The sequence below is a fragment of the Leptonotus elevatus genome, chromosome 7 (genome assembly GCF_054856555.1).
Source record: "Leptonotus elevatus isolate MCC_2025b chromosome 7, RoL_Lele_1.0, whole genome shotgun sequence".
In the NCBI taxonomy this organism is placed as follows: Eukaryota; Metazoa; Chordata; class Actinopteri; order Syngnathiformes; family Syngnathidae; genus Leptonotus; species Leptonotus elevatus.
Genome location: NC_141245.1, coordinates 9,948,314 through 9,975,036, shown reverse-complemented (window position 1 = coordinate 9,975,036; position 26,723 = coordinate 9,948,314). Strand labels below are relative to the sequence as shown.

At 39.8% G+C, this 26,723-nt stretch overlaps 2 protein-coding genes across 2 annotated transcripts in view; both read right to left on the bottom strand.

Annotated features, from left to right (window-relative positions):
- On the bottom strand, nucleotides 1–11,965 carry ctsc (cathepsin C). Its single transcript, XM_086081566.1, has 8 exons — nucleotides 11,484–11,965; nucleotides 9,691–9,836; nucleotides 8,972–9,126; nucleotides 7,643–7,798; nucleotides 5,009–5,127; nucleotides 2,607–2,738; nucleotides 2,172–2,404; nucleotides 1–707 (listed from the first exon to the last, which is right to left on the bottom strand). The coding sequence occupies exons 1-8, from the start codon at nucleotides 11,653–11,655 to the stop codon at nucleotides 441–443; spliced, it is 1,380 nt and encodes a 459-aa protein (XP_085937692.1). The 5' UTR covers nucleotides 11,656–11,965; the 3' UTR covers nucleotides 1–440.
- A 2,924-nt stretch (nucleotides 11,966–14,889) lies between these two features.
- The window catches only part of grm5b (glutamate receptor, metabotropic 5b), a 57,534-nt gene continuing 45,700 nt past the window's right edge, over nucleotides 14,890–26,723 (bottom strand). Inside the window, exons 15-18 of the mRNA XM_086079976.1 lie at nucleotides 26,149–26,274; nucleotides 25,392–25,574; nucleotides 24,590–24,756; nucleotides 14,890–21,665 (exon numbers count right to left, since the gene is read on the bottom strand). Of these exons, the coding sequence (XP_085936102.1) occupies nucleotides 20,579–21,665; nucleotides 24,590–24,756; nucleotides 25,392–25,574; nucleotides 26,149–26,274 (1,563 nt within the window). The 3' untranslated portion in view covers nucleotides 14,890–20,578. The remainder of the gene's footprint in view (nucleotides 21,666–24,589; nucleotides 24,757–25,391; nucleotides 25,575–26,148; nucleotides 26,275–26,723) is intronic.

The window sequence follows — 26,723 nt, the reverse complement described above, 5'->3', positions numbered from 1 at the left end:
TTAATTATGATCTCCCTTTATTATTATTATGAAAGGTACACATACAGTAACTGGTTTAAAAACATTTCATGGACAAATTGGACATAAGCACATCAAATATGATTCCCTGAGACAAATAAGACCCTGACAAGCAGATATTACAAACTCACTTTACACAATTCAAGCCTCACATCTGTAGGTACAACCCACACTAAAAATGCACAACCAGTGAGGCAAAAGCAATTGGATTCTGAAAATAATCCCATGCATTTTTAAAATCATAACCAACTTCTGAAGGAGTTGCTCACACAACTAAAACTAAAATTAACCAGCATACTTGTGATTTCCATTTAATACTGTTAACCTACACCTGCACTGAAAAACAATGAATGGCTTTGATAATGGAGCTTGAATGAGAGCGCTCACTTCAGTGCATCCTAAAAACGTTTTTTTTAAAGCCTCTAGAGTTTGGGGATGGGCTTGGCTGCCACGGCGATGCTCTCGATGGAACACTCATCGCTTCCGCGGCGGATTCGGAAGTATCCACCCTCTCCCCAGCTGGTGCCCCAGCTATTCTTGACAAGCCAGTACTTCTGGCCAGTCATGTGACAGCGGCCATAACCCACCAGCAGAACGGCGTGGTTGGTCAGCTCGAAGGGGTTGAAGGAGTCCGAGATGCCCGTGTGGTGGTAGATGCCCTCCTTGTAGTGCATGAAGTCTGGGTACACCTGCAAAGAATGTGTTGATGCATAAGAGCTCCGCATTTCAGTCCAGTGGAGAGAAGTTACATTCTTATTACCACAGAACAGCAGCACACCAAAGAGGCCGATATTAGCCCTTTTCAAATGGGTAAAAATCAGAGGGGTTTATCTAAGTATTTTTGCTAATTTTTCCCCACATGAACACATTGTAACATAAGATAAAGAAACATTCAAACAAACATTAAAAGACCAACATCACGGTATTTTAAGCTAGAGGCATATATATATGATTTTAGCTTACCTTTAGCCGCGCTGTAATTTCTTGAAATATGAGTTCTTTTGCTGGCTATTTTTCTAACCCGTAAGTTATACTGCATTTGAGGAAGGTGGGAATCTCCCAGTTCTGACTTCAAAGAGTTTAAAGTGAATGTAAAAAAAAACCATGGCTGATTCCGATAAATTGCTTGTTGTTCTGGGTAAGTTCTGGGTACAGTCAGTCAAAATCATGTTGGGTTCTGTTAAGTTGCTTTTTATCGAATAACTAAATTAATATTATGAATAAATAGATAACTATTCTTAGAATCATGTAAATTATCTTTTGCCATTCATGGTCTTTCTACGGGGTTCGCCATTGTCGAGAGACGTCAGATTTCGAAGTCGAGGTCCTTTTCCCCCACCCGACTTCACAACTCGGATTTCCGGGTTCAAGGTGGTTTTCCCGTGCATACTTCCTGGTGTGAATTCGTAAAAGTCAGAATTCCCACCTTCCTCGAATGCAGCATAAGACACCTGATTCACCAAATGTGGGGGCCAAACCCCGTTCATAACGTCGTCTTTTCCAGCTGCTAGTGGTAAGAAATGATCAGGCCAAGCGGCGAGCTAGCAACAACTCTTTAATGCCAATTTGGAACAGTTACTGTCGGTCGTAACCACGCCAAAACTACAACACACCAATGGAGCGTAGCTTACGAAAAGTCTCATGTTGCCTTCTTGGCGCCTCCAGACCATGGGAAACCACAGAACCAGCGAAACACACACAAGGGTTGCTACAATACTGTGAAGCCTCACATTATCAAAAAAAAGGGCAAGCTGCAATCTTTAAACAGCATTGATGTTGATGTTGTCAGTCATTCTCTTGGGTTGGGAGGGGCTGGTGCTTGGACAGCAACAATGAGCAAGCATATTTATCCCTTGTTACATTTTACATAGGCTATTTTGCTTTAAATTAATTTAGTCTAAAATGATCATTTGTTTAAAAATGTCATAATGTGTTTGAAAATCAAGAGTACGTTTTGAGGTATCAGCAACAATAGGCTTAGGTGCCAACGGGAGTTATCACTTCATTATACAAGACTGCAGTTGTGTTACTCTTCCATTGCTTATTGTGACAGTAAACCTGTGCCTGTTCAGCATCATGTGCAATGTAATCCCATTCCATATCCTCTGGCTCTCAATTAATGAACTTGGAAAGAGAACAAAAATAGTTTATACCTCAAAGGCCACCGCCATAGGGCCATTCTGGACCAGTTCCAGCCTCATGGCAGCCTCACTGCAGCCGCCATAAAATCCTCCCACATAACTGTACTCTGCTACATAAGTGCGGCCACAGTTTTTAGGGATGCCGCAGGGAGTGTTCTTTCCAACATACGGGAAACAGGACTCGTCCACAAGACCAAAGTCCTGGACGTACTTTCCAATCAGGTATGGAAATCCACCATCACAACCTGAAATATCAGAGGAAGAAATAATTGAGGCCTTAGTTGGGTCAAAGATGTAACGTTTAATACTATCTAACTTCATCTGCTTGTGTCCACAATACCAACTTCAAGACCTTAGGTTTAGCAATAACAAACATATTGTTGCAGCAGTGCTACTTTATATTAGGCAATGCTATTTTGTATCATGCCTGTGAAACAGTTCCCATACCTTGGGAAAATTCAGAGCAGGAGACCACTTGTTGAGGGCTGAGGATGGGAGCCTCGCTGTTGTTGGTTAGGATTCGGATGCGAGCCTCTAACATTCCCATGGAGGCGAAGGAGTAGCAACTACCGCATGAGGCTAGAAAAAAGAAAGGATGTGTTATTTTAGAACCAAAATCTCTGTATAAATTAGTCAAATGGGGCTTTAAAGTGGAAGTCAACTGTAATATTAATCACAATAGTTTTCAGTTTTTAGGTTTCCATCCACCCATTTTTATTAAAATTTTCAAGAAATGCGAAAATAAAATTGAATGGAAACGCTAGAAATTCAACAACAACAAAAATTCGCAAAAAAGTTTTTACGCTTCGAGGGGGTGGATTCTGAAGCGTATCTAAAAAAGGAAAATGCAGATTTTGGCTAGGTTTTGCGAATAAGCGCTGGCAAGACCGAACACACACCGCACGTTTTTATTACGTCACACGTACGTTTGTAGTCCCAAAGCAATGTCGGACAATACCGTAAGGTATGTTGGGGGGGGATTGGGGGGAACGGAAATCTTTTTGGAATTAATTAAAGAAGCGAATATTAAAGCGATACAAGACTTATAACTAATTTTCCAGTATTGGATTAGGCATTGTGTATAAAGAATAAAAGTGCAAATATCTCTGGCATTTTGTTCCCTGAATTTTCTTTTAAAACGATTAAGTATCAAAATAAGAACATACCGTTGTGAACGCCATTATCCTGGTCACGTGATCGTGATGATGTATAGCGTGCGAAAACGAGAGCCGCCTTCGTTCATTTCAATGGGAGTTTGCTCAGGTAATGGGCAAGAGAAAAACCGTCTTCTATCCCAATTCCTGCGCCAATTCTGATCAGTCATTCCGTGTGGAGGTGGGGCGGTGGGGAGGAGCCACTTTTAATGTGGGCTAGCGTGTAGCATGGCCTAGCAGAGTAAAAGTTACCGTCCAGGTTAGGGACCGTCCACAAATTACATTTCTCGAGTGAACAATGTCAATGGTGACTTGACTGGTAATTTGCGCCTCTGTAACATGCAACTTGCAGACGCTCCTCAACTTCTACTTGCTACGCTATGAGCCGATCGACTGAATGAGTCGCCCAGTTTAATTTTATTTTTGCTTTCGGTTGGACACAAATTTTGGGCGAGTCCTCCGTGGCTATACTGCTTTTGAAGAATTGTTTCTTTGCTAATGCATAATTCCACCTTTGATGTCCGCCGTAGAACGCAATAATTCTGTCCAAAATGGCCGATACTGTACTTAATGCAAAAATATTCATAAAAAGTGCTATAAAATCATAATCACTCAACATAAATTGACAATTTTTTCAGGGAAGAGTTTAAATGAACCATTTCAAAGAATAGCTGGTTAGTTTTTCATACGTCTTGTATTCCTTTAATGCTATTTTAGATGCAAAAACAAAACAAAGAAAGGCTACGGTTTATCAACAATTACAAAAGAAAACTCATACGACGTCATTGCACGGTGCAGTCGCTTCCTTGTCTTCTTCTTCTTTTAAATTACAGGAGGATCATATCTCTATGGTGTATACCGCCGCTGTAGAGTCTTCTCTCAATAGTCGCAAAAGAAGAACAGATGGAAACGGGCATAAGTTGCATGTCCCTTTTGCACATTTTCAGTAAATGCGGTTCAAAAATTTTTTGGGGGGGATGTAAACCTGAGTAATGTCATGTTTAGACATATTATTGTCAAAAAAAATTTAAAGTTGACTTGTCCTTTACACATTTTTATATGGCATATAGCAAGAAATTACGATACATTTTAGTGATATTAATCACAGTAAAAACTGGACAATACCCATAATTCTTCATGATAAAATAGTTTGCAGTAAAAAAATACAAGTCAAAGCAATCTCTGCAGTGACATGCAACACCAAAAAGAGGATGTGAAGAAACATTCGCTTTCCTTTGTGAATCGAAGCAAACCGTCAATGAGCATCCACCTGACTTTACCGGCTTGAGCGCCGCAGTACGACACAGTAGCTTAGGGGGCTTCTAGTCAAACACTCCAGCCCTCTCCAGATCCTAAAGCACAGCCCTGCAGAGTTGCTCTCAGACACGCCAACTACTCAGCACGCTTAATCCCTCCACTCACACACCGGGCTGTGCAGAAACACAAGAGCGGATCCAGTCGGGCTTGCCAGGAGGGAGGCGAGCAAGCTGCTGCTCAGCGTCTGCTGCTAGCCATGCTGTGCACGTCTACGTGCAAGATTTCCACCAAACATATCTTCTCCGAGTTCATTTTTCCAGAGTTGTGCTAACTGAACATGATTTTAGTCATATTTTGAACACAAATTATGCACAGCAAATGGATAGAATTGAAAATAAATAAGCATAGAAGGTGACCGTACGTCGACTAAGAGTTCACCTTGGTTTCGCACAGGGCTGACAAAGTTCATGCCATCTACGTTCCTCCAGTCCCAGCGCTCTGGTAGACCTGCTGCCAACTTAGCTACTTGGGCTGTCACAGGCGTAGGGCGAACATGGCTGAAACACAGCAAAAAATATACTGTATATAAACACAAGGAGTCCCAAAAGTCACGATACGATTCCTTTTTTTCCCCCCAGGTATTATTTAGATAGACGTATTGAGTATTTGACATCTTATGATTAGCAGTTTTTCTAAGCATATGATTCCCTTAATCATAGCCACATGGCAAGACGTTTTTCTGTCTTCAGCTGGAGGTCAGTGCAAGTTAGAGAAGCTAAATGGTTGTCACACTGCTCCAACGTGGAGTATGCATGGCAAGTTTATTCGGAACAGGATCTGTTCTTGATGGATGCCTGCTACTTCCACTCCTGTTGAAAACACCAAACCTCTTCAACAGCACAAAGACAAAAAAAAAATACTATTTGGAGGGCTGCACTGGAGCTCAGCATCAACAATAGCTTGCCTCGACTCAGCGGATGCTTCGGAGAGTGATAAATATTTACCCGTACCGACTTCGGGCAGTTAATCGTCCAATTCAAGTGCCAGCTCTAGAAATTGAGTGTTTCTAATAATTGGGGGTTGTCGCAGGCCTTCTCCTATGTAGTCTGTTAAGAACAGATCCACTTTTGGTGTTGAACTACAGTTGGAGACAGAAAAACTTCTTGCCAGACGGAAATTCTGCACTTGTGCTCCAATGTCAGTGGAGGGGAAATGGCATGCTTACAAAAACTCTAAAGCTGTAAAGAAAAAAGGAAGCGTATACAGTGGTCCCTCACTTTACTACAGTCATAGAATGCAGAAAACCCAAGCAAAACAAATGCCCTTATTTGATAGATCTTGTAGTCATTATATATTATTATATATTTCACAGAGCATACTGCGTGCTAGCCTAGCTTCAATTGAAATGTCGTTAAAGGTTGTAATCAGCCTAGTAACTACAGTGAAGTCTGACATTTGGGCTCAGGTGGCTCTGAGGACGCAGGGAACATGTCCCCCTCAGTTTCATAAAGACCACGAAGATTCCCATCCACTTTCGCCGCGGAAAAAAATCTCCTTCGGTAAAACTAACGATCTTCTTCCATTGGGAAGGGCATGGAGCCTGTGTCGTGTGTACTTCTGCTACAACTACTGATGCGTTTAAGGTACAAAGAATATGTCGGAATTTGTAACTGTGGCTCAGAATTTTAATACACCCTCTTCTTGAAGACTCCAACTCAGCAAGGCAGACGTAGAATTGTTGCTATCCGCTAATCATGTAAACACTATATTTACATGTTTTGCTATACTATTGCGCTAGGGGCACGTAGCTCAACTTTCAGTACGTTGTAACTTTTTTCTGTTAAGCTATATAAGTCTTGTAGCATGTACTCAATGATAGCTAAATTGAAATATACTTTAAAATATATGTGGAAATTGCTACATGATTTTTGTTTTTATTTTAACCAGCAGCTCGTTTTGGGGGGTTTGCGATCAGAGTTTGGTTCTAATAAGAAACAAGTAGCAATGCTTTCAGAAATTAAGAACTAAGAGAGATAACAAAACAAAAAAACAATCACAACGTTAAATTAAAAACAATGTAGCTTGCCGAGATGTGGCAGTCTCAATAATAAAACATTAACATTTACACCTGCCAAAAAATAATAAAAGGTATTTACTCTTACCTGAATCAAGCTGAATCTAAAGTAAGAAATTTTTTCATGCACTATAGGAAAATCCTAATTACTTGTATTATTTGAACTGTAAATTTCATGTACATTTTACATAATCATTTTTATTTATGTAAATGTGTTGTTCATAATTTATTCTTCATACACAATTTTTAATGGTGATTGGCATTGCATACAAATATTATTATTATTATTATTATTAATTATGTGTGATTTATTGTTTTTGTCATTAATTCAATGAAGAATTTCACAATGGATTTTTTCTCAACACATATGCACGCACATAGTGCGTGGTGGGCGGCGTGGTCAAGTGGTCGTCTCCCAACCCAAGAGGTTGTGGGTTCGATCCCATGCCATTGTGACTACGTCGAAGTATCCTTGAGCAAGATACTGAACCCCGAGTTGTTCTTGATGCTGCGTCCTCAGTAGGTGAATGAGTAGTTGAATGCAAAACGCTTTGAGGGCCTTCCAAGGTGGAAAAGCGCTATATAAATGAAGTACCAACATATCTACATACATACACCCTCTAACAATTTCCCGCGCTATTGATCTGCTTTCAGCCCCCCGCCCCCCCCCCCCCCCCACCCCTTCCTCCACGCATGGTGGCTCGGAGGTGATATGGGTTTGAACCCTAAGTGGGTAGACGGTTTAAAAAAAAAGTTTTTTACTTTGAGCACCTACCCTCCAAAGGTCACTGCACGCCCCTGGAGAACTACACCAAAATTGTTATCCCTGTTAACAGTCTTCCGCCATGGCAAAACAGCATGGCGAGATGGATGTATTTATTTTTAATTATTTTCTTATTATTATTTAGTGTTAATCCCATTTTGGAAGGTAATCATCAAATACTGCATAATCGGTGCTGGCTGTTTTTCAACTGTATGTGAAAGGAGCAAAAACTCACACAGGAATGCGGGAGGCGGGTCCTCCTGCTCTGTAGTGCAGGTCCTGCAGTGAGTACGTCTCATATTCTGGGTAGGACACAGCTTTCCAAGAGTTCTGTGCTGAGTTTATGGACTCAATGATGCCCCGGTTTGGTGTAAATGGCCTGTTGAGGAGCCTGAGGTGATGAAACAAATGTCAAGCTCTCATGTGAAACAAAGCAACAACACAAAAGTCATATGGTCATCTGAGGCTCGATTGTGTCATTTGATCATATCTTGAGTTTAAAGCACTTTATAACTATCTCATACAAAACCTCTACAAAGTCAAACTCACCAGTTGTCCATGAGACGAAAAAAATCCATATTCCCCTCACAAGAATGCACATGAATGCACTAATATTGACAAATGGAAAAGTACTTCTGATGTACTGTACAACAATACACAACATCACACAGTTGATGATTGTATGCAATCTTTACAGATCTGCTGCAAACTCTCCGAAAGAAATCTTACATTAATCATGCTTTGAGATGCATCATCAGGCCGCGCAGAAGACTTCAATAAGCGTAAACATTTACTGACGTTTGGGAAGGGGAAAAAAAAGCTTTCTCTAAATGTTGCCATCAGTGTTTAAAAGTAAATTACGGGACCTTTTGCATATAGTCGAACAATGTGGCGTAGAACAAAACTTATCATGAGTTAAAGATCTAACTAGTGGTAAGAAAATCATTATTTTTGTGTCATGCTGCCATTACATTTGACAGCAGTCTCTTGAGGACACAAAAACAAAATTCATTAAAATAAAAGAGATCAAGGCAATGATTATCCTATGCCAGGGGTCACCAACGCGGTGGTCATAGGCACCAGGTCGCCCTGAAGGACCTCATGAGAGAATGGCAAATACCAGTGATGGGAAATTGTGACTTCCTAGGAATGTTGTAAAATCTGTCAGAGATGTATAGAAATCAATTCCATATTGATATTTATCTGTTTTCTAAATATTGTGAGAAATATCAGTCTTCACGTAAATGAATATCATTAATTATTAATAACAGCATATAATAATAACATTATGAAATGCAATTTGAGAAAATATGCTATTTCAGAAGTGTGCATCAAAACTGGTCGCCTTTTACATTCATCAGTACCCAAGATGTAATGTAGCTCTCAGCTTCATGGTGAACCCTTTCCGATGCAGTTACTGATATTAAGGAGCTTAGATTTCCATAACTTGTGCTCAAAGTGGCATCAAAACCTGATATCATTATACTGTGCAAGTGGTCATAATGTTGTGGCGAGTTGTTGTACGTTTCAGTGCTTTTTGTAGTTTTGTAAAAGTATCATTTACCTGGAGTTTAAGAATGGTTTATTGTAAACTTGTGGTGGTACTGGTTTCATTTTCTTCCCGACAAAGCACCCCCAGTTGTTGCCCAGGACATCATGCACCCATCCTGGTAGGGTATGGTCACAATAGCTGGTCACCTCCGGGCCCTCTTCAGTGTACTAAAAGAGAAGAAAACGTTGCACATAAACATTTCATCAAGACAGATTTGGGGAAATCATATAAAATGTGGCTAAGGATTTATGAAAACAAAATGTATTTTTATGACCAAAGGGAAGCAATAGCAGACAAGGAGGAAGTTGAACAATCACATGGGTTTTGAAGCCAGAGGGAACCCATGCATCATGTGTCATGTGAGAGAAAGCACAAACAATAATGTGTTGTCAAGTGGCTGAAGCTAAAGGATGAGGATGAACATATTTCACGAATAGCATATTGGAGAAGACAAGGTTGAACCTTGAGGAATCAGGACATTTATTAAGAACTATTCGGGTGAATTTACACTTCGGATGACACAAATCCAAATTCATATATGTGTCTGGCATTGTAATGACACAGCATAAAAATATAAATAAAAAACATGAAATCAGATATACTCCGATCGGCATCAGGCCTTTTTGCAAATGTAGACTGCTGTTTAAGATACGGATTGATTCTACCCCATCAATGTGAGCTTGACAACATCATAAAGTATTCATTCTTAATAACAAAAGTGCTTCTTTTACCTTGAAGAATGCAAACCATTTATAGCCGTTGATGACTACTTCAAAACCCTGGTTATAGATTAGGGTGAAGAAGCCGCTGTTTCCCAGCTCGTCTTTGGCCACAGACAGCTTCTCAAGGGTCACCGTCACCATGCTCTCACTCGTGGCTGAGAAGCACAAGCACAAGCGTCTTGCAGGCTAGTCAACACCATCACCTTGACTTGTCCTTGGACAACTTCTGTTATGGCATTCATCCATCCATCCATTTTCTATACCACAGGGTACACCCTGGACTGTACTGGTGTCTTTTTTCTATTCCAACTCTATATCCATCTTTTGACTTTCATTTACTACGTTGCACCTTGCGTTTGTGTACGTCTGTATCAAAGTGACCATGTGTAGGATTTAGTGCCACCTAGTGGTGAACTAATAATACATTCATTTGAATAAACCCATTATTAAATTAAATCTGAAAAAAACGGTTCTATCACACCAATGCATGTTTTTTAATATAACTGTAGGTCTAGTAATTACTAATTATATTACATAAGTTGTGCTGTGTCTTACAGGAGGCTTTGCCACCAACTTTTTTCTACGAATACCTGAAGGGGAAGAACTTCACGAACGTAGTTAGCCTCTGTGGTGCTTCCAACTAATGTCGGACCCAATGGGTCGACCGCCGCTTTCCTTCCACTAGGGCTGCTCGATTATGAAGAAAATATTAATCACGATTAATTTGGTAATAATTGAAATCACGATTAGGACGATCATTTATTTTTGGGTGGAAAACAAGACAAAATGTAAACTAAGAAAATATTAAGACAAATACATTTCTTTGAAACACTATAATTATGCAAGTATTTTTTATTTATTTTTATTTTTACCAAACAAGGTTAAATTAGTTATTTTAAAAAGAAAAGTTTTACTTGTAGCAAAAAGTTTTACTTGTAGTTTACACAAGTGTCAGCCAGGACCCTTTCTGGGATGATAAAACGGCCAATTGTCATTGCACTTTGGCATTGCAAATGTGAAGGATAATTGATTGTTTTGATTTCATTTGGACAGAATGTTTACTGATAAAGGCTACTTTTATCACTATTCCATGGAGGTCTCAGAGAAAGTGGGCGTGCGTTTAGACTACAAATATCTAAACAATGTGGGCTTTCTATCAATAGATAAAGGCTGACATATAAGTCAAGAAAAGCGATGGGATGAAATCACTATTTCAACTGCTACTTCAATCTTCCATTGTACAAATTTTGCCAGTATTATTGATTGGGATGACAAATGTTAAACATTCAATGAGATTTTATATTGCCTGAAGACCAAAGCTTTTGGTGCCCTAATATTTTTGTACAGTACTAAATAACATTAAAAAAATATATTAGAAGTGAAATGTTTTGCGTTCTAAAATATCTAAAACTTTCAAAATTACAATTTTATTTTATCAAAAGTATTCTTATTTAGTATTCTTATAGTAATACTCATTTTGAATTAATACGAATAAAACGAATTTAAAGTTGTTTAGCTGTCACCTATTATTTCACAGCCTTTTATTGATGTTTTAAGTTTTTGCCATAATATTGTTTCAGTTACGGTATTTATTCGAGTATTTTATGCAGGTATCACTGAGGAAAACGAGAATACTTGATGAGGGAGTCACGTGATGTTCCTATTTGCACTCGGTTATTATTCGCAGTTAGCCTACAGCATTGACGTGCTTCCCAGACTGAAAAGAAGCACGTCGACAGTTGTAACTCATCGTCCCTCTGGTGAACGTACTGTCAACAAATCGGCCAAAACTGAGAATGCACCTTTAGCAGAGCAGTTGACGGTCTTGTCGTGGCCCCCACTGGACACTTGGAACACCCACGTCCCGAGCAGGTCCTCGTAGGTACAGTTGGCTGGGGTGTCCCCCCAACACACCTCGGTACAAATCATTAGCATACACGCCAGGACGCCACTCAACCTCATCTTGACACACATGCAAAGTTGAGCAAGTTGACTTCTTCCTGCTCCACTTGAATCTACAGCACGACCTAATTTTAGTAGGGCATAACTTTTTCACAATACAAAAACAAAGACCATAACCTCAACGTCCAAGATAAATATCAGTATATGTGCACGGAAGTAGCTAACAGCAAGCCAGTTTCGACACCAAAAGTGCTATATAACAAGAATTTCTGCTTCTTCTTTTTTTTTATTTTTATCGTCGAATAATACAGACTTATAAACGGAGAGTGAATCCTTTGTCTGGTCTTGTTCAGTTCATTTATTATTTTATTTTAGTTTTAGATAGATTCGAGTTGCTGGAACTGCAGAAATTGCGAGTAAGGAAGAAACCATCTTGTTTCCAAAATGCTCTTTGTATCAGCGTTTGTTTTCGTTTTTCGCCGTCACGTGACCATCAATTTTGCGCAGGCGCACAGATGATACTACGACTGGCTGTTTTGACAGATTTATTAAAGTAACTACTTCCCAAAACATGCATGGTAGGTTAATTGAAGACTCTAACTTGTCTGTAAATGTGAATGTTAGTGTAAATGATTGTTTGTCAGAATTTGCCCTAGGTTGACTGGCGACGATTTCAGGGTGCACCCTGCCTCTCGCCCAAAGTTAGCTGAGAAAGAGAAAAAGAGCTACAAGTGAGTGGATGAATTTGGATGTGGCTCTCTAAAAACGTTTGCCAATGAAATGTTAATGTGCAAAGACACAAACCATGGTATGTAGCCTATTAAAATACATAGGTTTACACAAAAATCACGCAAGTTATACATCACACAAAGGTATACATACGTGGGTATGGATTGTATGGTGTATTATATTCGGGCATTTACTAAATACATTTGAATATGGCTAGTATATCTAACATAAAAAGGGGAAACAATTATTATTATTATTTTCTTGACCAATCAATGGTGTGGTCATACTAAGTGATATTTACAGGCAATGATTTGGGCTCATATTTAATGTGATGTGCAAGGGGGTAAACGTGTATTGTAATTTAGTTTAAAAATAAAGAAGCTTGTGTAAGCAGGCCAGGAGCAAATCACCCTATTGATTTATTCTAAACGCTGATTACACGTATTCTTGCTAGTGCTGAAGTGTAATATTTTAGAGATTAGAGTGTTCATGAGAGAACGCAAGCAGTTTTTGATCTCCATCCTAACTATGTACTCTTATAAGGGTGACTCATCTCTTTTACACAATAAGCACTCATCTGAAGACGTATGAGTCATATAGTCTTGATTCATTACACTGTGAACTGTGGATGTTTCTCTAAATTAGGATTTGGAAAGTATGTAAGCGAATGGACTTGCATGCACATTTGCTGTTTACAACATGATAATGTTGTAAATGTGAACAAAACGAGAGCGCACGACTCACCTGGAGCCAGACGGGTTTCTTCTTGTTCTTCCCTCATTCACTTTTTACACCTTCTGTCATGGGGCTTACGTATCTCTCTACTGCACACTCTGGGTTTTGATTAAATTCTTGCATCAGTGAACCTTTCGTGCCTGTGTGTGTGTACAGCGTGAGGTCACACAGGCATCCCTCCATCAGTGTAGTTCCTGCTAACTTTTTAGTGTCTTCCAAACTGGCTGGCACCTCATCTATAAAACTGGCAAATCATCGCTACATGTTGAAGATTTGCATTTACACGAAATTAAAATGTGAATGAATGTGCATTCACTCCAGATAGATGTAAAGTGAAGTCAGAGATTTCTTTCAAATTACATTATACATCTTTGTAGTCCTGAAAGCAAAGACAGACCTACTGTAAGTAGTACTTGATTGTGGAGGTATACAATTATCCTGTTTTTTTCTCTCTTTTTTTTTTAGAGGAGCTAAAATGGCATCAAGTGTCTCACTTGAGCATCCAGCTTGAGATGATCCTCCCATCGGCCTATTTTTACCATTACAGCACAATTAGTCTGTTAGCCATGACCCCCCCCCCCCCAAAAAAAAACCCCAGCTTGGTGTCATTATTTAAATGCCCAAGCGAGGAAGTGATGCTGGCCAAGAGGAGCCTTTGAAGCCAGTTAGCTCGCGAGCTAGTTGGTAGCTTCTGTGCTGCGTTTGAAAGTCCCATGTAGAATAGTTTCCCAAAAGTCATACAAATCATACATTTCAGTCAAAGGTTGTTCAGCATCTTATAAAATGCACTGCATGGGTTTAACTTCAGATGTTCCACTATATGTTGAAGCCATGTGCATCATCGTTTGCGGAGAAAATTAATTTCTGAAACAATGATAGAATCCATTCAATAATCTATCATTGTGTGTTTGTCCTGCTTTAATTCTACTTGAGAAAGTGATGCTAGTAGAGAGAGTGTTCGTGTTTGTACTTTGTACTACTCTGCAGTATGGATACCAAAATCCGTTAGCACTGCAATGGTGAAAAGCAATTTCATTTCATGAGCACGTGGGAGCAGCCACTTCACTCTTGTGTTATGTCCTCATTTAGATAAAGTGCTTTCAGAATCACTTACCCCTAACCAGACCTATACAACTACGCATTTGAGAATACCGTTCACACTGTATAGAAGGCCATATTTCTTTGCGCAACCCACTCTGCGCAAAGAGTGCTTCTCATTGTTTATGATGCTGCCATGACACTTTCTACAAACAAATATTGTATATGAACATGTGAGTCACTGTGAATCCCCATAATTTCAATCATTTAAGGGGATGGCAAACCCCCCAAAAAACATTCTTGACAACAATATGTTCTTTGCAGCCCCACTGGTCTAAATATGGTATTCTGGTTAATATTGCGTTAGTGGAATATGAGTTAAGCAGCAAAATCCAGCCTTTTTTTTTTTTATATCCATCTCAGGAGGCGGCCATTTTGCCACTTGCTGGCTGACTGAAGATGACATAAATGTCAGGTAACAAGTGAGCTGTGATTGGTCATTGTCTGAGCCCTGAGCAACTGTGATGTCATCTTCAGTTGACAGCAAGTGAGTTTTTACTTTGTTTTAGTTTTATTATACAGTAGGTAACTTGCCTCTATCACCGTTATATTATAAATATGTAAATATTAAAGAGTGTAGATTTGTTGTTTTATAAGAAACATCAGTACATTTTTAGGTCTGGGGAAAAAAACATCCTTTAATATGGGTTGGAGGAATATTTTAGACAGGTCAAGTGTTTTGACTCAACATGATGTCAGGTGTGTTGTGAGCTGTGCAGAAGTGCAGAGAGACTCACAACAATGGCACAATGTGAGGACACTTTATTCTCGGAGAAAACCATTTCATGTCAGTTTGTTGTATTCTAGAACAATCTAAAGCAAGGTAGCCTCTAAAAATGTCAAATATGCTTGAAGCACACATCCCACACACTCAGACCAGTGCGAATCAATTCCCTGCTCTACAAAGCCACTTAGAAATATACTGTAATTTTCATACAGCTATAACCATATAATCTCAACATTTCACACTTTACAAATCCAAGGGGATATATGAAATAAATAACTAAATACAGTATTTAAATATAATTCCATCTTGCAGTGTCACAGACATATAGCATCAAATTACATTCTACATTTCCGTCATCAAAAAAACAATCAAAATGACAAAGCTTAAAAAAGCATTCCTAAAAAAAAAATCCTTAGAATATCAAATGGCAGATGACGAATAAACAATACATTTCAATAGCTTTCATACATGTACAACAAGCTAAGCGCTTGTGAAAATACATCAAGTACATGATTTTTTTCACAGCAGATAGTATGTAAATCTTGCTCCAATGACTTCAAAATTTCAGAGTAAGGAACATAGCACTTTAAATGGGGGGTAGGGTTGTTGAAAATTGGCACCGTGTGGGTAACTTCATTTTAAGAACACCAGAGTCTGAGGATACGCACTTGACGCTTGATGTGCTTTCTGAACATCAATTAGCAGAGCGGTTATTATTACCATTTATTTCAGTAACAGTCATTTTGGTCCAGTGCTGAGTGTATGCAATTACTTTTTGCACAATTAGCATTCAGAATGACTTCTTCAAGTAACCAACTATTTATCCCAAACTAACTGCTTGGTACATTGCAAATATTGAAACATAACACAGCCAAGATGTGCTTTTGCTGCTCTCTGTTCACATCCCCGTGTTAGTGTTGCAGAAAAAAGAAATACACAAGACCTGTGATGAAGTTGACACGCACCAGTGAGCAGGAACGTGTAAACATCGCTTTCTAAAGGCAACATTCATATTCTTATTGGTAGCTCCACCATCAAAGAACGAGAATCTCATTACAATTGAAAGCGCAAGAATGACTGGAGGTTGTTTGTGCTCAAAGCAACAACTATTAAGCATCTATTTGAAGATATGGATAAACATGATGAACTTTGTTTTTAATGCAAATAGTATTTTTTATTTTATTTTTTTAATGTACCAAAAAAGTTGGGATGGGGCAACAAAAGTCAGTTACACTTGCAAAGAATTCAGAGACTGTTTGTTTTTTGTTTTTTTTACACGTAAGTGGCAAGGCCTAAAACTAACATTCAAGGCCCGTGACCTTTGACTCCTCAGATTGCACTGCATTAAAAACTCTACTATGCAAAGCGAAAGTCATATCAACACCCAGAAACGCCACCAGCTTCACTTAAGTTGGGCACGATTTTATCAGAGATGAACCAACAAAAAGTGGAAAAGTGTGCTGTGGTCTGGCGAGTAAACATTTGACATTTTTGAGGGAAATCATGGACGCCAAAGAGGAAAAGCATGGACGCTAGTGACGGCTAACTCGCATTCTCAAAGTGGGTAAGCCATCAAGTGTTAGTGTTGCTTTGTGTTGCATTGTGGGATTTGGTGGCCGTCATGCAACTGCGCAGTCACGCAGTGAGACAGCGGGTTAACTTGCAAGAAAGGGAAGCGGATTTACTCAGACCATGAAGCCTTGCTAACACTGTCACCAGCGAGCTCTTGTTCTGTGGTTGATGGTGGAACTGAGCTCTCACTCATTAGCTGGGGCCTGGCCTCAGGTTGCTTTCACACAGGAAATGCTTCACACTTTGTTATAAGATCTAGATTCATTGTTTTTTCTTCCGTTTTTGTTTTTGGTTTTTTTCCCCCCACTTGTCTTTGTGCGTAGGTATGTTACCAATCTTTAGGTGTTGAGAAAAGCTTCAGAAATGTCTATATACCTGTATGGGTGAGCGGTAACCATGGTGAATGTAAACAGTTATGTATGTGAAAAAGCTCAAACTTCATTATGATTTGCTAGCGAACACAGCATGTTATTTCTTTGTGTGTTTTCAATTGTGAATATTCGACAGTATTTCTTTTGATCACACACACATAAACGATTACTATAACTTGTTTTTCAAGATGGAATGGATTAATTGCATTTCTATTCATTTGAATGAGAAACATTACCTCAGATTCACACTGTGTGTTAAAACAGTAACTTGCACTTTGCCTCTCATAAATCCAAGTATAAGAGATTATAATTGCTTAACATATACACTTTGCACCTGCAACTAAAATACAAACTCATTTGGCAGCAGCAGTATACACAAAATACAAAAATATTGTGGTTGGCATATTTAAGAAAAGCTTTGCCACCTCTGCTCTGGATTGCACTCAGATTCTGTCTTCACTCAGCAAACATGTACGCAGTCTTTACCTACTTAATATTCAGGACAACACTGCTAAGTCTTCGTGTGTTCAGTCTTTTCCCTGCACTTCCTATCAAATGCCTTTCTGCATCTGTCTGCACACAAAAATTCTTAGGTCAGTCATATTGAAATACTGCTTGAACATGGACACCCCTGTGCATCTTTTTCAAAACACATGGGAAGAAGTTCATGAGGTCGATTGCTGCATTCCAGAAAATTCCAGGTTAAAATGGGATGTGCCCCAATTTCATTTTATGAGCTATTTTAGTTGTACAATATATCTTCATTAATTTAAAGTTTGGTGTGCAGATTTTTTTTTTTAATGGTCTAAAATGTCTTAGAAGATTCTGTTGTCAGAACTGCTGAATAAGTAAAAAAAAAAACACTTGAACAGTGCAGTTTGGGTTGAAGGAACTATCATTGCAATAGATTACAACCGGCTTTGTGTGCTTTTTCAACACTGTTGTAGATCAAGCAGCCTCCTGCTCATCATCAATGATTGTGCTAAAAGCAAACAGTTTGACATTACATAACCTAGAGATTGTTTTCCTCTGATCAGCAGATGAGCGCTTTTGGATTAAAAGTATGCACAAGGATTATCAATCCAATTCTTCGGAGTGCAGTTATAAAGATAAATCGAGCTACAGATTTTGGTAGCAAATCGTATGCAGCCTTAAATCAAGGGAAATTTGCTTTCCCTTTCAAAATGATCATACCTTCATTAATTGTAATTTTCTTTCTGATTAGTCACTTGATTATTTTCTTTTTTTAAATATAGACTGATGCCACATCCTGGAGTCCGTGTAGGAAATGTGATGTGGGCATTGATCCTGTCCTTTGTCTGCTGAGGCAGCAAAACAGTTCCACCCGAGGGGCTGATAACAAGCGTGTGAAGGGCTGAAAGGAGCGTACTATTCTCTGGCTTAGCACAGCATGAAGACAGTCGGTGTCACTAGCATGTAAACCAGCTCCTACCAAATCACACAAACAGAATTGGCTATTTTCTGGGTCATGGGCTGTTTCAGCATAAAACATAATGAAGATGATGATGCACAGACTGAAATGAAAGGTCCTTTTTTTTCCTTTGCTTCATTTTCAAAAAATATCTTGCGTTTACTTGAATAAGTGTAACTTTTACTCAAAGTTGATTACTGTCTTTGAACAATGCCATCCAAGGAGAGACCAAAGAAATGTCACAAAATAACCTCTATGTCTCCTACACGCATTAATCCACAACTCATTCTTTCACCTTGAGCAGATTTTCTGTAAACACAAGGGTGTTTCTCGGCAAACTACCCCCAGAGAATGCAGAAGTATTTCTTAAAGTTGATTAGAAAACCCACTTAGATGTTTGTGTACTGTCGCTTTCACAATGAAAATGAAAACAGAATGAGCAAATTGAAAATATCAAAATACATTAGAAAGACTTCAACGTTTACTTTTTTTGTTTTTATGAAACCACATATTTACTAACAAAGCGTATAAGGTAGCCCCGCCGAAAACACTTTGGCACAATAACCATATCAAATAACGGAGATGTGTATTGGAATGTTCAGAGTGGTAAGCTCAGTTTCTGGAGATGTATTGTTTATTACTTTTTTTTTTTGTTGATGTGCAAGTCGTTGTAAATGTTGTATTTGATATTTTCTTTCCGAGGACAGTTCCTTAATGACATGAAATAATTGATCAAATTATTGCTCAACAGTCTTTGTTTGTTTTTATGTAAGGTTGCCAGGCAACAATAAGAGACTTTATATACTTGTCCGTGGTAGCAAGAATTTCATTTAACAATTGCATTGATCAAAATGAGAACGCTTATATTTTTTTCTCACATAATTGGCCTGAAGTGCTAACATTCATGCGGCAGAGAGGAGGATTTATCAAAGCTTCTCTGCCACTGACACTAGGGAATAATTTCAAGTTTGCACCTGTGCCACAGACTGACAGATGCTAATGATGTGAACTTTTTCCCCAAAGAGATGGCAGCGAATCTAATGAATTCCGTCAAATATTATGAAGCAGAGCAACACCGGTGTCCTGCTGTCACATTGTATAGAAACTTGTTGTAAGACTGCCATCAAGCGTAACGTTGCGATTAAGGTCAGATTGCAGCCAATTAGCAACCAGATTTGAAGTTGTTGAGCCACCTTCCCTGCAACCTGCTTTTTGATGCCGAACCTCAAGAATAGGGTGAACAGACATTCCAATTTAACCACGACAGTTGATATTAGGCAGGTGTCTCACCATGCCATGTGTATGTCAATCACGCAGTTGTCATAGCGATTCATATGATAAACCCATTTATGAGAATTTAACTGTTACATTTCTTTCTTTAATTTTCTTCTAAATTCATGTTTGCTTCTCATTTGCATCCGCATCTAATCAGTAGAAGGCACGCTTTTATTATACGGGAACTAGCACTACAAGAAGTAGTTCTAGTTCTCTGCCAGCATGTTTCCAATGCGGGACAAGCGTGAGATAAAACTATGCAGCCAGCTTCCAATAGCTGTATATTTGATTTTTCACCTAAATTGTAGCGTCCTAATTTTCAGTTAGAAAATTTGGTCACCCTAACTGTCAAACAAGATAGCATTTAGCATTAGCAAAAGCAAAAACACAACCACCGGACACCAGATTGACTAGCGATTAAATTTGTTACGAATTACCTCTGGTGAGATTGTATATTTGATTTTCCGTGAAATTGCAGTTGTCCCGGTTTTTAATTTTGAAAATCTGGTCACCAAGCATCAAGTGAAACAGAACAACGATTTAGATTGTTTTGATGTAATAAAAATATGGTTCTGTGCAAAACAACATACTGCAGCTGCGTGTTAACATGAAGAACTTCTGCAACCCATAACTTGTAAAATATTTACAGTTTTACTTCTTTTGTGCGTCACACACAGATTGCGTTTGACTGCTGTACAACAGATCAGCTGTACAATTGATGTGCCCTTTGGGAGCTTTTAGTTGGTCCACAAGCATTTTCCTTTGCCTGTTTCTCCTTAAGACAAGTAAAACACACCCATGGATGTATACGTACAGTACATACACGAGTGCACAATTGCTAGCTCTAATTAGCTGACAGCCATGTTAGCGTAAGGCCACAATCTAACCCTAATACATATTTTCAAACCACAATTTTCTCTTGTGGCCATTTCCCTTTCTGATGTAAGGAACCCCCCTATGAAAATATGATTTCAAAGCACACATGTAAACACGTTTTCACATCCTCGGGGGGATGAATGGATTTCGGTTGATCCATCCACTTTTCTCATGTCTGCCTCACAGTGAAGAGGAACTCTGGCTGTAGTTTCTGAGATTTAGTCTGCTGTACCTGGGCGAAGGAGGCGATGGGGGAGGATGGGAGGGCACCGGGGGGAGACACAGATCTATATCAGACGCGGCAGAGCTACTGCTTGACGCCAGAGAGTCCCGGAAGGGCGACGGGGGAGTCAAAGCAATAAGCTCCTCCTCCAATTCCACCCTCCTCAGTGGGGAGTCCATGAGTCGGGTGACCAAGCCACCTAGCATGGGGGAAGGGGAAGGGGAGGATTGCGGGTGAGGAGGTGGGAGAGGGTAAGGCGAATGTGGAAGAGGGACAGCGTGAACGGGACAGCCAACCCGCCGGCCCAGGCTGGACTCCGCCAGGGGGTGGGGCTGGACGTCGGCGTAGGTGGTGAGGATTGGAGGCGTGTGGATCTCACGAGGAAGAAGATAGGGGTCGGTGGGGTGCGGCGCCGGTGGCGAGTGTTTGTGCGCGTGGGGGTGCGTAGGAGAGGACAACAGCATCATGGTGTTGAGCTCGCTGATGTTGGCAGTAAAACGGTTCACCACACAGCTGATCTGATCCATCAGGTTGCTTTGGCACGCCACCGGGCGACCCTCCAAGATAATCAGCCGACCATCACTCCCGGCCACGACTGAGCCGCAGCTGACATGGCCGTAACTGCTGCCGCTGCTCTGGCTGCAGGTACTGCTGGAATACTTGGCACCACCTACCGACTGAGTCTCCTCCTCCAAACCGGCTCCGAGTCTCTGGCTCACCGTGCTGATCGGGGAGGGCGTTTGCGGACGATACGTGAGGGAGTACCTCTCCTCCGCTTCAGATACGTCGTACAGGTTCTTGTCGGCGCCGGTGTCACTTTGGGAGGGCAGGGAGGAAATGGAGGGGAGGGAGGGCAGGGGCATGTGTGGAGGCATGTTGGCTCCTCCGCAGTAACGCTCCTCGGATGTCTTGGAGAAGGGCTTGATGACCGCCAACTGATTGTTCTCCTTCTTCTTGATGTGGAAGGACAGACGCTGCCACAAGTGGTTCCCATGCGAGCTGTTGCGCTCCGTCTGGGCCCAAGACACTGATTTGCCGTTTGAACTGGAAAACAAGATCAAATTGTCATGTTTCGGTTCTGTGGGGGTTGTTTCTTGTTTTTGTCTGTGGTTGGTGTTTTTTGTCTTGTGTTCCTGGTTTCCTCCCTTGTCTCATTATGTCTAACCACGTCCACCTGTGTGTGCCTTCCCTTCCCCAGGTGTGTCTCATTAGTGTTGGTGCATTTAGTCAGTTGTGTTTGTCAAATTGGTGTGGGTGCATTGCCTATGTTATGTGTGGAACTTCATTAAAAAAATATTTAAAAAAATAAATAAGAATGTGTGGAACTTCATGCGTCAAGTCGTCTTCGTCACAGCCAAGTAGCCATTGTGGCCACCCCCAAATCTTGTTAAATCATAAACTATTTGCCTTAAAGAAAGCTGTTCCGGTAGCAGTTTAAAAAAACGAACAAAAAAACACTGTCATATATAAACAATATGAAATAGCCTTATTGATTGATTGTGGTGTGCTTGATAAATCAAAGTCAAAACATTTGGAAATGGACTTTTCATCATTCGATTTTTCTGTATGTGACCCTCGGAGGAATAAATTTGAACAACCCTGGTTTAAATTAATCCCACACAAACAATGACATGTTTTCATATTTTACACGCTATGTAACATTCACAGAGCAAAGTGGAAAAGTTATGTGAATGCAGCGCTACTGGCTTTTCCAAGAACTAATCAGAGTCCGCCAACCTAAAATGCCATCAATATACAAGATTGTCATAGATGTTGTTAAAGCTGTCCTACCCTATGAAACACACACAGCAGTTTTGAGGTTGCTTTCTCAAGAAGCATTGCCCGATGAACTTGTGAGTCAGCCAGCCCTCAGAAGAGCTCTCAGAAGACCGACAATTAAGAATGACTAACTTGCATGAAGCTGTTTCAACCAGTTAGGTTCACATATTTCACATACATACTTAAAAAAAAAATTGTGTTCTGTAATAAAATGGTAAAATTATTTGGTCCTTCCTCGGGTCTCCTGACGGCCTCACGACTCTGGCTGGATTCTGAAGTGTTCGGTTTAGGTGAACGGTATGGGATTTTTAAATAGGTTTTAGGTGAACTAATGCATACATACTCACACGGACGCACAGACGCACATGCACATACACACCCACATACAAAATAAAAATGTATTTAAATTTTTTTTAAAAAGCGCAATGATGATGAAATGTCAAATCGGTAAAATTACCGAATGAACTGAGCTCTCCAGAAAAAAAATTATAATAAAAATAAAATGGAAGTATACTGTAATTGCTTGTTGTATGGAATTACTTTAAGAAAACTGTCTGTTGTGACTTGGATGAAGATCAGATGCCATTTTTTTCTTGCGTAGTCACAGATACCAATACCACTAGTACCTTTGATACATAAAAAACAATGATCGATCATTTTAAAGTATATACTGTATCTCAAAACAGCATTGTTCCTTAAAATTGCATGAAATGAATGGCAATCTAGTTCCTGATCGTAAAACATCCACAAGAAGGTGGCCAATACTGGTATCGGCCGCCATAGCGAGTACTAATACCTTGAACTAAGGGAGAGTCTTGGCCTGACACCGATACCTGGTATCGGTACTCGCCCATCCTTGACCAATTTAGGCAGAAATCCAGATAATGCCAAATGACTCCCATACTTTTTGTTGCAACTGTATGGAATGCACAATCCCTACCTGAAAAGTCTGGTTAAATGAATGAAAACAAATATTCTACAACTACAAACAATGAAATCTTTTTCTAAATGTCCAAGCTAATATGTCAGCCTTTTCATCAAATCAATAAACAAAAACAGATTTGGAATTGGAGGTGAGCAAGGGGAGAGTGTAAATAAATAAAAATACGTTCATATACTCAGATGCACTTCAGATGGTGTTCATTCTTCACTTTCAGCGGCTCTTTTACTTTCCATTTTATGCTACTCTCCCCTTTATATCAGTCACGTTCTGTCCCCTGCACTTGTCTTTCTCTGATCGTTTTGTCAGATTAATTAGTGTGACTAATGTGCAATGTAATTTGGGATGAAGAACTCACCTTTTCCCAGGGACATACATATGCACACGTTGTAATAAGCTGACATAATCACACTGTAACAATATGCTGCTCACTAATTGCATGTTGACACAAAAAGAGGATGTAGGAACTGAGCAGAAATATAGTGTGTTGCAATTAATAAATGACAGCTGCATTTGTTATAATTTATAGAATGCATCTATAATGTTGATTGTAATAGTAAGTGTAGTAAGCAAAGCTCTTCAAAAAATTCAAATGTCAGTGTCTGTTCCTTTGAGAAACATCCTTCACTCCCTCTCATATCTTGGCTTTCTATCTGTATATGTCGACATGACAGCATCTCAAAGGCACCATCCGAGGACCGGGGTACAACCCCATGCTGATTTCCACCAACAACTCTAAAAAAGGAGGACCCAAATAGATGAAGATGTGCGGAGTAGAAGAAAAAAAACAAGAGGGATGCGCTTCTGACATTTCTCATAAGAGCGTGATTGAAATCTTGCTCGGCAAGCCGGGTGGGTGAGCTGATGTAACCGGCTGAGAATTGAGACTGCTCTCTTTTCTCCCCTTTTCTGTGTCTCTCTGTCATTGATTATTTGATCCTTTGCTTATTCCTTTAGATGACAAGACGATGGCTTTAAGATGTCCGTCACACAACATGCCATTTATGTTCTCTTTTCTCCATCTCTCCTCATTCTATTCATCTCTTTCTGAATGCACTGATTTTGCTGTCCAATTTCCCCCCTTTCTTCCTTTCTACTCAATTCATTCCCATCCCTGTCTTTGTGGCGTCCCCATTAGCCAATTGTCTGCAGTTCATGTTCGGGTCAGAAGAACAATCGAGCAGGGGGCTTCAGTAAATCAATCTTTCGGGGAGCTGAAACACACACACACTCCCACACTCACACCTACCTGAGAGTCTCTGCAGTGGAGCCTCTGCGTTTCCACAGGTTAACCAGACTAGACGAGCGGCTAGCAGCTGAGGATGATTTGCCATCGCCCACATGCATGCGCACCACTGTACTGGTGGTGAAGGCACTGCGCACGTTTCGCTCTGGTTTGGCCAGAATGATGTACACCTTTGAGGACGGAAAGTAAAATATATGTTACACTGAGCTTCACTTTGTGCCCGTTTTACACTGCCGTTTGCATATGCAAAAATACCAAAATAAAGTCTCACCGGCCCCTGCGCAGATTTAGATCGCATTTCGTGCCAGACTTGCGCTGATCACAAAAAATAGACTCCTATATCTATTACTAAAACTAAATAACACTCACTGACACAAAACAAATATGATTTATTATTATTATTATCCATTTTAATGCACAGTTGGTGTTTGGCGAGCACTTATCAAGCCTTGAATTATTCACAAAGTAATCACCATCATAAATTGATGTATGATCACGTACTGTATAATCACACAACAATGAGAAGTTGGTATCATGCTACATTTTGCAAAAGGTGCCATTGCAATGTATCAGATATGCTGCATACATTGCCCATCTAAATCATCATATTGCACTATTGTCACTATCATTCAAATTTCAATTGACTTTCTGGGGGAACTTAAGAAGGAAGGGACATTTTCACTTGTGTCATTGTATACTATCCAACAATTGAGTAAATTGGAGACTATCCATTTTCAGTACCACGTATCCTCACTACCAAAAGGTCAAAGGTAGAAAATACCTGAGAAGTTACCGATGAACTTACCTTTGGTGCAAACATGCAGCAAAGGGCCACTGTAGCGCTGAGGCTGACACTGAAGCACATGGTGATTATTTTGTAATTGGAGCCAAAATAGATGGGAACAAAGGCCAGCCATATAATGCAGGTGGTGTACATGGTAAAGGCAATGTACTTCGCCTCATTGAAATTAGCAGGAACGTTGCGGGTCTTGAAGAGAAACACAAGCATGAACAAATTACTTTTTGTTATTGCTCACTTGATTTTGCCTTAATTGAGCCACATTAATTAAGTCATGACAATGAACTCGGGCAAGTTCTGTCATTATACATTAGGAATGTTAATGACCAAGCACAGCCCATGGCACTGAATGGTTTTGTGGTTTTGTTTTTTTCTTTTCTTTGCACTTGTGCTTTCAAGGTCTGGAGAAAATTGATGGCCGCAGGGCACAAATAATCAAACATGGACTTTAATTTGCATTTGGAAAAATGCCATTTCCTTTATTGGTTGTGATTAAACACCCACCAGCATTTCAATTCTTTTTATTGGGCCATGTGAGTTTTCTAATATAAAAAGTAATAGTTCAAACACGACATACTTCAAATAAGACTTAACTGTGACTCCAACGTTAATTTTTAGGTCATAAGTTTGATTTTTCATGTGAAGATGTTTATTATTCCACCAAATCTCATTTTCATCCTAAATTATAAAAAAGCAGCCGAGTTATCTAAAAGCTTATTCAAATTGTACATGCAACATGACAACAGGAAGGACAAGTTATTACCTTGAAGGCATAGAAGGTACAGCTGAGAATGAGCAGGCCATTGTATCCCAGAGGAGCAACCACACCCAAGTTATTGGTGTTGCATATGAGGTTGACTTGACGAATGCTGGGGTAGTCATGGATCACCTGTGTGAGCGGAAAGAAGAGATCAACTATTTCCAGGTATTAACATCCGGATGTTATACACAACTTAGAAGACTGCAAAAGTTTTGTCCAATTAATTTCAATAATGCTTCAGAGGGTTCGATGCACACTGTTGTCATAATGAATACAATGACATCCACCACTGACTGCCTGCACCTCAAACGGATCCGCCAAAATTGCTTTACACCACCTGCACCACAACTTAGACCTGCTTTCAACTGGTCAAATGTTTAGTCTACTTTCAGCCATCAAATTGTCCGGTGCCCTTCGTCTGCCAGATCAACCAGGAGAGTGCAGAGCTGTCTGTCAAATTCCCAAACACATTAAATAAGAGTTGCACCTCCATGTAAATGATGATATGCCACTTTTTACACCAAAGTGCATGTATGTCGCCTATGAACATAAAAGCCCAAGTGTTAGAATACTTTTTC

Bases quoted from the DNA above. Each gene is read 5' to 3' on its own strand.
- ctsc (XM_086081566.1), bottom strand. From the start codon at position 11,655: ATGTGTGTCAAGATGAGGTTGAGTGGCGTCCTGGCGTGTATGCTAATG. The intron at 9,837-11,483 runs GTGCATTCTCAG...TGTGCTTCTCAG, and splicing joins CGTCAACTGCTCTGCTAAAG to CCACGAGTGAGAGCATGGTG. The intron at 708-2,171 runs GTATAAACTATT...CATTCTTTGCAG, and splicing joins CTATGGCGGTGGCCTTTGAG to GTGTACCCAGACTTCATGCA.